At 37.2% G+C, this 10,784-nt stretch overlaps 1 protein-coding gene across 3 annotated transcripts in view; it reads left to right on the top strand.

Annotated features, from left to right (window-relative positions):
• Nucleotides 1–2,859: 2,859 nt before the first annotated feature.
• MAP9 (microtubule associated protein 9) overlaps nucleotides 2,860–10,784 on the top strand; it is a 39,948-nt gene continuing 32,023 nt past the window's right edge. The window contains exons 1-4 of one of the 3 annotated variants that reach the window (XM_045998170.1): nucleotides 2,860–2,925; nucleotides 3,968–4,117; nucleotides 4,880–4,964; nucleotides 6,074–6,394. In XM_045998170.1, coding sequence (XP_045854126.1) covers nucleotides 4,043–4,117; nucleotides 4,880–4,964; nucleotides 6,074–6,394 — 481 coding nt within the window. In that variant the 5' untranslated portion in view covers nucleotides 2,860–2,925; nucleotides 3,968–4,042. Of the gene's footprint in view, nucleotides 3,005–3,216; nucleotides 3,311–3,967; nucleotides 4,118–4,879; nucleotides 4,965–6,073; nucleotides 6,395–10,784 lie in introns of those variants that run through there. The other 2 variants (XM_045998169.1, XM_045998171.1) reach the window with 2 other exon arrangements.

Raw genomic sequence — 10,784 nt, 5'->3', positions numbered from 1 at the left:
CTAGCCATGTGCTTTATTTATTCACCCAGGCCTGGCTGTGAGTACAACATCCTTCCTCTCTAACTTGCGCTGCCAGTCACAGGACTATAAATAATTTGCTTGCTGGGGGGGAGGGCAGGGAACTTTTGAAGAAGAGTCATTGCTCAGTTGCTTTATGATTGGAAATAGATCTTCTCATTACCCTTGTGACCCAAAAAGCAACACACTATCACTTTGTTCAAATTCTTACAGCTGCAATGAGATAGACTTCACATTCATAGACCATTTCCTCTGCTTAAAATATACTTCTGATCTCTCTTACTTCCTAAACTCATTAATCAACTCACACTTAGTTTCTCTGTAAAAACTTAGTAGTGCCTTCAGGAAGAATTCTTTGCTCTCTCTTGAGACCTTCTCTCTTTGTACTTCTACAGAAAAATTAGCACAATGTATAATCACTGTGTGCTTACCCAACTTTCCAGCTGTCTCTGGTCTATCAGATCTCTAGGCAGAGACCTACTCCAGTTTACATTTGAACTTTCCAAATCTGACCTAGAATGTTATTGATATGGGTGTACTAAATGAATGAATGAATGAGTGAAGGCAAGGTTGAGAAGTGAAAAGGGCATAAACTCAAAAAATACTTGCTAAGCAAACATGTCTGAGATCAAATATATACTTGAAAAAAGAAAAAGAAAATAAAGAGAAGATGTTACATAAGCTACTGAAATTTTGTGTGTCGTAGTGTTTTTATTTTTTTTAATTGAGTATATGTGGCCTTTGGGAATGTTTCAAAAATTATTTTTCAGTTTAAAATGTTATTTCTTTATGCATGAGTTCATGCAACAATTATGCATTTATTGCAAATTATGTGTCATATAAAATCATAGTATTAATTCAGGTATTATATAATGTCATTTTTAACATATTATACTGAAGCTACCTGAAAATATTGATAAAGTACATAATATTCTGCCACTTAAGGTAACAGTAGAAAAATACTGTGCTTTAGGTTTTGTGTAGAAATAAGATTGAGTTCAGGTTAACTGCTTTTGTTTACTATAGCTTTGTAAGCCATAGTTGGATATTGTTTATTAATTATTTCGTAGTAAGTTGAAATTAAAATCCAGTGGGTTCTATGGAAAAGAGGATTTTAAAGGCTTTTTCATTAATATTTTGTGTGACTTCTATTTTCTTAAATCATATGTAAATGAAAATTACATATTAGGGAGGTGGATTAAAAATGAACAGTTTTTTTGAATGGATATAAATATTCAACATGAACAAATTAGACTTCGCATATTAGGATGATGTACATTCTGTCTTCTCACTGTGGGCACAGGTGCCACAATGGAATCATACTTGTTTTTTTTTTTAAAGGTTTTATTTATTTATTTATTTATTTGACAGAGAGAGAGATCACAAGTAGGCAGAGATGCAGACAGAGAGAGGGGGAAACAGGCTCCCTGCTGAGCAGGGAACCTGATGCGGGGCTTGATCCCAGGACCCTGAGTTCAAGACCTGAGCGGAAGGCAGAGGTTTAACCCACTGAGCCACCCAGGCGCCCCATCATACTTATTTATTAATAACTTATATGAATTAGAAAGTTAGCAGTAACTGGTAGGAATGACAAATCTTTGTCTTATGCAATGACTCACTCAAAAATGTTTGAAAATGCCCAAATTAAGCAAATGTTGGTCAAACTTCGTTTTCCAAACAAGTGGAAAATGAACCAAACAATTTTGAAAAAGTTGAATTGTAAATATTGTAAATGTTGCTAAAAGCATAATTTTTAACTAAATTTCGTATTTCTTGTGCACATTTAGTTTTAATGCATTTATTTATTAAGTCATATATCTCAATGGGATTTTTTTATAAACAATTGTTGAATGAGTGAAAAACTAATATATTTTAGAGATATGGGAAAAATGCCAGGTACAACTTTAATTACTGGTCATTATATTTATTTGAACAATTTAGCTAGGATTATATATCTTTTAAAAATAGTAGAAATCCATGTTATTTTGAAGTCTTTAAAGAAGTGTTTGTCTTTTGTTTATTGAAGGATTCCCTATGCTAATTAAGTGATCTTGATCTGGGTTCCTTCAGCAGCACGTGGTGCTCCAGTCTTAGACCATTTTGTTTATTGACTGGTTTGATTTTAACCAGATTATCCACTTCCTATACAAAGGGGGAAACTTTACATTAAAGAACTACTTGGAATGGGTTTTCACCTGTGTCCACAAGGGATTATTTCTTTCCAGGTCCTTTGTGACTGAGTTGCATAAAATGACTGAATGCAATCCCAGGCGCCCTTGCAAGTATCCCACCTGCGTTATTCCATTCAGTACTCACAGCAACCCTCTAAGGTAGCTATTATTATTATATTTTTCCCAGAAAAGGAAACTGGAGCATAATTTGCCTGACATCACACGGGTATAGGGAAGGAGTACCAGGATTCAATAGAGCAGTTCCTCTCCTTACCCTGCTAATGTCACTACATAGCTATTCCGTCCCATCTGTCTGTATGCTATTCTGTCAGTGCAGTATTCCGATTCGCAGAACTACATATCCCAACTCTGGCAAAATGGTACTGTACGTTGGCTCAAGCAGCAGGTGAACGTAAAGATCTCACACAACGAGAAACCTCAAGGCTTCTGGTTCCGGGTGGGAGCCGGAGGGGCCTGTCTCCTAGGCAACAGCTGTAGCGCGGCGGACGTTAATGCTCTCCTTTCCTGGGACCCAAAGGGATGACGTCATTTCCTTCAGCGGTTTCTTCCGCGAGGCTGCAGGCGGAAGAGCGGTGTTGGGTACCCGAGAGACCTGGCGGTAGGAAAGTCACTTCCTTCCGGAGACGCGGTTTCCTAGCAACCGTCTCCATCTCCGTTTTTTAGTCCCTCCCCTTTGTTCAGTCCGCTGCCAGTTCCCGAGAGCCGGCAGGCCCAGGTAAGGGCGGGAGGCTCCTGCCCAAGGCCAGAAGCTCAGTCCTTAGGGTGGCGGGAGCCCTTCCGCAGGATCGGCTGGGGTGGGTACAGAACGCGGGTTTTGGAGGGTCTAGGAGGAACGGGACGTGGATGGCGCTCGGTCTGCGCGGGCCTGGCGAGTGCTGGGAGCTGGGCGGGCAGGCGGCGCGGTGCAGTGCGGAGCCGGCTGGGACCCGGCTGGGACCCGGCTGGGACCCGGCTGGGACCCGGCTGGGACCCGGCTGGGACCCGGCGCCACTCGGCCCGGCGGGCGCGGTCCCTGGTGGCGCGCTGCGGCGGACGGCTGGGTAGCCCAAGCCCAGGCCTCCGCTCCGAGCACGGGAAAAATTCACGGGCCCATTCGTGCAGTAATTTTAATACTGCCTATCATGGAAACTTCGTTCTGTTTTATCTAGCCCTGTGAGCACTGTTGCGAGAGGGAAGAGCGATTGAAAAAATAAATGTGTATATATATATATATATATATATACACATATATATATATATATCGCTATTGAAGTTTAGCATTATGATATTTGTCTTTCACTAGAGCTGTACGCAAGCTTTTGCTTGTTTGTTTGCTTGCTTGCTTGTTTGTTTTGGTTGTCCTTCTAGCTGTATCTTTTATGCTGCCAATCTCCTTGGTAATCTTTTTAAAACAAGGTATGGCTGTTTCATGGGCACTGTTATATTTTCTGAATGGAAGAGAAGTGAAAAATAAGGTGTTGTATTTTAACTGACAACATTTTACCATACTAAGCTGTTACAGTCGTTTATTTGCTCATCCTTAAAATAATTGCCAAATTCTTTTAGGATAACTTCAATTTGACTTTTCCTTTTTTTGATAATAAACTTGTGAAAATTTTATATTTCTTCATAAGAACGCTAAACAGTTAAGTGAATATGTAGCTCAATGTTATGAGATGCTTTTCTTAATTTTTTTGTTTGCTCTTTTTTTTAGCACTAAAGAGTAGTAATAGAAATTCTCAAATATGCAAAAATGTCCGATTTGTTTTTTATTTCAGATACCATTAGAGTTTGAATTATTCCTATTATTTATTAGCTGTTTTATAAAGGTAGAGTAAAAATCAAAAAACACTATGTCCGATGAAGTTTTTAGCACAACTTTGGCTTATACAAAGAGTCCAAAAGTCACCAAAAGGACTACTTTCCAGGTAAGTATTTCAAACGTTTTTATTTTGAGTGATTTTAAGGTAAACATTGTATTAGCAATGTTGGATTTGAAATGATTCTACAAAGGGTCCTGTGTAACATAGGAGTGTATCTTACATTCCTTTGGAGGTTTTGCTGGTGGTCCTATTTGGGCCCAAGTGTTACCAACTCTTCTGTGTGGCTTACAGACTACTTAACTAGCTTTACTACTAGGTTCTTACTAAGTTAAAAGTTTAAATCAACTTTTAAAAGTTAAGTTATATAGCAACTTTAAATTTGCATGTAGTTTTTTTCTATTATAGTAACATTTCAGTTTTTTCCATCCAGTCACTACAGTTTTGAACTTAGCCTCTAAGTTTGCAGTGTTAATTACATTTATTACTGCAGTGTGCTAAAACAAAGGATCTTAAAAAGTACCAGTTTCTTCCAAAATGCCAGTTTGTAATAAATCTTGTCTAAATTGAATCCTATCTTATTTATTACTCTCCTGCCTTAATTACATCCTGTAACTAATTTATTTGCTGTTGCCTGTCTCCTCCTGTTGAACTGTAAGTTCCATAAGGAGAAGGGGCTTGTCTGTAATGTTACACATTGAGTTGGAGGGCTTGGGTGCATGGCATAAGGTAGGCTTTCATTGAATATTTGTTATATGAATGAAACCCGAGTTTGAAAGCAGTTATTAATCAAGCGTTGTTTGTTTAAAGAATTCTAAATATGAGACCTCTGTGTTTGGATGGAAATTGATTTTAATTATCTCGTTTCAGGATGAGCTAATAAAAGCAATTACAGCTCGCTCAGCCAGGCAAAGGAGTTCTGAATACTCAGATGACTTTGACAGTGATGAAATTGGTACGTGTCAATGTGGAAACGTGAACCACTTTTCCTCTTTTTGCTTCCTTAGTTATGTTTAGCTCATCCCTTCAAAAATAATCCCTTATGTCAAAATAACTGGTTCTAAATAATTGGTTCTAAATTTCCAACTTTTTAGTGAGTAAAAGCCACTCGGAAGCTTCAAGAAGTTGTATGATTATCTTTTTTTCTGAATGGTGTATACTGAAAATATAAATTAACTGATAGCAGGTTTGAAGTACAAGTATGCCTGTCTGCTATAAACCGTGTTGGACACAACAGTGTCAACCTTATGAGACTCTACAGCGAATTAAAAACTAGAGTCCAGAGAACTAAACTTTAGTGCATGTCATTATCACTTTTGTAATGCTTTTTGTAAATCAGATTTTCTTTTGGCTATAATAGGGGTTTAGTTTTAAAAACCTAGTATATCAGTGCTGGTATGACTTAATTTTGTCTCTTTCGATTCTGTAAAAATATTAACATTTTAGGTTTCAGATGTAAGCACACAGAATTCCAAACTTGAAATTCAGCACTTTATACTTTAATATTAAGTGAATAATTTTTAATGTTCTCTGTGAAAATAGTCAGAAGAATAGTTAAAGCATTGCTGTATAGTTAAATTGGCATTCTTTAATACTCTGCTCAAAGTAAAATCTAATACTCTGGAATGGATGAAACTGTAGTATGGAAGTTTTTATGGAAAATAATTTAATTAGCAAATAACTAGTAAAATTCTTCCACCTACCAGTGTTTTTGATTTTATATAATGAAGTCATTTGCAAATAAAAGCTCTACAGTCCAAAACCTAATTTAAATAACCCAAGTCATCTTTAGTTTGAGGAACCTTTGAATGCCTTCTCAGAGCAAGTGGAGAGTTTGGCACACAATTCATACTCACTAAGTATGTCTTGAATAAATTAATGAAATTGAATTTTTTTTTTCAAAAATACCAATAATAACTGCCTAAGTTAGCTGTGTGTTAGAGCTGCAGATACTTGTCCATTCATTGTTGTAAATTCATTTCTAGTCTTTAATCTTTTTGATTAATACGACCTTCACAACTTTAAAGAGACTATTGAAAACATTTTTTCTCTTCCATTTTTCAGTTTCCTTAGGTGATTTTTCTGACACCTCAGCAGATGAAAATTTGGATAAGAAAAAGATGAATGATTTCCATTTATCAGATGATGAAGAAAAGAATTCTCCAAAACTGTCTTTTTTGAAAACCAGGAAATCAAACAGTGACATAATGGAAGATGAGGCAGTAATCTCCACCAAAAATGATGAGGAAATGGCACCTGATGCTTGTGGAGATATGGTTGGAACTCCGTTATCTGAATCTCAAAATAAAGACCAAGAAATTGAAAAAGACGAAATTAAAATGAAACCTAAACCCAGAATTCTTCCAGTCAAAGGCAAATCTTCAGGTAATTCATGTTACTATAGTTATATTTCTTGAAAACTTATTTTATTTATATTTTTAATTTTTAATTTTTTTTTTAAGATTTTAGTTATTTGAGTGAGAGAAAGAGGTTGAGAGAGAGCACAAGTGGAGGGAGGGACAGTGGCAGAAGGAGAAGCAGACTTGCTTCCTCGGGTCATAACCCTGAGATTATGACCTGAGCCGAAGGCAGACTCTTAACCCACTGGCCACTCAGGTGCCCTTTGAAAACTTATTTTAAGATAATCACAAAATGTCTTTCTATGGTAGCTAGTAAATATTTAAGAAATAGGCATAACTTTTTTTTTTTTTAATATTTTATTTATTTATTTGACAGAGAGGTCACAAGTAGGCAGAGAGGCAGGCAGAGAGAGAGGGAGAAACAGGCTCCCCACTGAGCAGAGAGCCTGATACGGGGCTCGATCCCAGGACCCTGAGATCATGACCTGAGCCGAAGGCAGAGACTTAAACCACTGAGCCACCCAGGCGCCCCTAGGCATAACTTTTTAATTTAGAGTTATAAAGCAAAATAATGGAACCATATAGAAAGCTCATAATTCTGATGTCCAGTTGCATGTTAGTCTTGCATGTATGCTGGTGCCTAACAGAAGTCCAGAGTACTTTGCCCTCCACAGCTGTGGCTCCCAAAGTTTCTAGGTCCAGCCTTCTGAGGCCTTTGGGCTTCAGTTTTGTTTTTAGAGGTGGGACTGCAATGCAGTCCTTTCTATTCCATTTTACACTCCAGAAATTAGTTACAACAGGAAGGACTTAGTCCTTCAATCATTTCCATGCCATCATTTGCCAGAAAATCTTTTTGACATTTGAGAATGTGAAGGGAGAGAGTTTTGTTGTTGGTGGTGTTATTTAAACCTCCAGCTTGCCTTACGGAAACAGAATCTCCATTTAGTTTCTCTGTTCCCTGGGAAAATCCACTAAAACTCAGTTTTCGGAAGGGAAGTTCCTGGTGTGATTGGGAGTAGAGTCGTTTCTCCACAATTCTACTGAGCTCTAGATGCAATGGAGCAAAGACGAAGTGAAGCAGGAACCAAACTCTCAAGACGTCCCCTGGGCCACCATACAGAAACAGGGGCATAGAAGTTTAAGGGTTTGGTGTCTTCTAGTCATTTTTCCTGTTTTATAGAAAAAATATTAGTTGATACTAATGTTCATAAAAATATCTTTTCTTTATATCATCCTTAAATATTCTACTGGTAAATATTTCATACTTCACATATTAGATATCACTGGTAACATCAGACAGAACTTTATTTCAGAAATTTTAAGGAACCACTCCTTCCCCCAGAATCCCATTGACTTTCAAATATGAACAGAGCAGGGACTACTAGGAGAAGAGCCATTGTATTGTTCATTATATGTGACCTTGGCAAATAAGGTAGGCCTTATTGTCCTCATGAGGAGGAGGATAAAACCTGCTCTTGTTCTACTGAATTGTTTCAAGAATCTATTGAAATATATCTCAGAAACTTTATAGTTCTCCCAAAAATATAAGCACAAGACATAATGAAACAGAATTAAGTTGCTGAATGTACCTTCCTGGTGTACTGAATAGCACCAAAAATGGAGAGAAACGAGCATAATGGAACTTGGTGAATAATCTAGTAGTTCATCATTTCCCAAAGTACGTTCTACAGTCCGTTCCTTGGTATTATTGGAAAAACACAGAATTTTGGAAATTTTAAAGTGATTTCTTAGTAGGAGAACTTCTTGGAGCCATTAATAAAGTAATATGAATGGGGAATCTTCAAGAAGGATAGAACAGACAGTGTTTCCTTGTTCCAGTAAATGTAGAAATCTATTTTTATGGATTGTATTTATCTTATTTGTCTTGATTCTGAAAAGCTTTTCATTAGGTAAATAAGAAAATGTAAGCATACAGAAGCTAAAAGTCTTAGGTAGAAGTATCTAGTTAGAACTGGATGGTGGATAATCATCAATAATCTACCTACTTAATACCTTAAAAAAAAAACCAAAACCTGTGACGAATTAAAATTAATAGAGAAATACTGTCTTTAAACCACAAGATGGCACCAGGATTCTAAATACTATACACAAATGTGCAATACTTATTTTTATTTATTTATTTTTTAAGATTTTATTTATTTATTTGACAGACAGAGATCACAAGTAGGCAGAGAGGCAGGCAGAGAGAGAGGAGGAAGCAGGCTCCCTGCTGCCCAGAGAGCCCGATGCAGGGCTCAATCCCAGAACCCTGGGATCATGACCTGAGCCAAAGGCAAAGGCTTTAACCCACTAAGCCACTCTGGTTATTTTTTAAAGTCATTAGCCATTTGCAATTTATTTTATGTTATATAAAAATAATTACCAAAAACAGTTAATCATTTACACTTAATTATGAAAGAAAGCATTTTGAAATGTATAGTATTTTTTTTTTCTTTCTGAAAGCTTGACAGTACTTCTAGGAGTGGAGTGGAATTTTGGTATAAAATATATTAAAGTCATTATTTGTAGATTCTTCAGATTGAAGAAAAAAATTGAGATTAGTGGTTAGTGCCTGGCATATACAATTCAGTAAGTATTTTAATGTAATCATAAGTGAATGATTTCATTCATGAAAGAAAGTGTGGTTCACAAGCTAAGCTTTATCCTTTTCTAAATTTTTAGACTTTTTCTTTTTCTTACGAAGTTTGGAACTTAATGTTTTTAATGTGAGACATTGCCAAGTAGCAATTAAGGCTTTATAAAAATATTGGAACCTGAAAGTTTACTTTGTTCTTGCTGTCTTTTGTTAAAAGTGCAGTAACTAGACTCTTCACTTGATTGAGCAACTGTCACATGGGGAGTGATTGCAGAAAGTAATTTTTACAGGATGTGTTACTTTTATTTTAACATTAAAATGACTAAACTCGTGAACTTTAGAGCCAGGGTTCCCTTGCTTTAATCCCACAAACTGGAGTTTATGACAGTGGGCATATGACCTCTTTGTTCCTCATTTTATTTGTCTGTAAGATGGGCATAATAGTTGAACCTGAACTAAAGGTTTGAGCCAATTAAATGAGTTTATATATTTGAAGTGTTTAGAACAATCTGGCATAAAGCACTTTTCTAAATGCTTTTATTACTTAGCATTTGCTCGTAAGCAGATCATTTTATTTTTCCATATGTATTTATTATAAATACAGTCTGTTTCAGTGTTACAAGCACTGTGATAACTAAGAATACGACATTAAAAAATATTGTACCAAAAACAAAACAAAACAAAACAAAAGACATAGTACCGATCCTCCAAGACTGTCTTAGTCTATTTGGGCCACTATATGAAAGTACCATAGACTGGATGGGTTTTAAAAAATGGAAACCTGTCTCTCACAGTTCTAGAAGTTACAAGTCTGAGATCACAGTGCCAGCATGGTCAGGTGAGAGCCCTCTTCCAGATCTCAGACTACACATTGTGTCTTTGCAATGGTGGAAGGGGCAAGAGAGCTCTCTGGAGGCTCTTTTATAATCCCCTTCATGAAGGTTCCACCCTTGTGACGGGGTCACCTCCCTACTGCCTTAATACTATCACCTTTGTGGTTAGGATTTCAACCTAAGAATTTGAGGGGTACACAAGCATTCAGACTATAGCAAAGACTTTACAATTTAATGGGAAGGTATATGAAAAGTGTAGTAAGAACACGGGAAAGGAAGCACCTAAGTTTACCTGAGGGCATCAAGTAAAGCTTCCTGGAGGAAATGGCAATAATAGTTGTTTTGTTTTGTTTTTAAAGATTTTTTATTTATTTATTTGACAGAGATCACAAGTAGGCAGAGAGGCAGGCAGAAAGAGTGAGAGGGAAGCAGGCTCCCTGCCGAGCAGAGAGCCCGATGCGGGACTCAATCCCAGGACCCTGAGATCATGACCTGAGCCGAAGGTAGCAGCTTAAACCACTGAGCCACCCAGGTGCCCCTGGCAATAATAGTTGTAACTGAAATAATAGTACCCATAGTCAGGAGTCTTGGTTGCAAGTGACTTGACTCAAACTTCAGTGGAAAGAGAAATTTATCACCTTATTGAGCATGGATGTCAAAAGACCTCTCTTTAGGTCTGATTAAGTTTGTAAACAGTAGTTTTATGTGATCTGCGTTCTCTACTTCTACTTCTTCTTCCCTCCCTGATTCCCACACCTTCTCACTGTCTCCTCCCACCCCTGTCACTGGCCCAGTTACTCCATCCGTTGGTCCTATATTTTGTCATTGAGTCTCTTTGTCTCAGACTTCCCTTCACCTGGCAGGAAGGAATACCACTAGTAGTCCCTAAATCATATTCTTTGGGCCTTGTGACCTTAAAGGCATATCCTCCAACTCTAAATAGAAAAATACTGACCTGACCATCTGCTGTGGACAAGGGAAATGAA

The sequence above is a fragment of the Meles meles genome, chromosome 2 (genome assembly GCF_922984935.1).
Source record: "Meles meles chromosome 2, mMelMel3.1 paternal haplotype, whole genome shotgun sequence".
Lineage (NCBI taxonomy): Eukaryota > Metazoa > Chordata > Mammalia > Carnivora > Mustelidae > Meles > Meles meles.
This window is presented reverse-complemented; position numbering and strand designations above follow the sequence as displayed.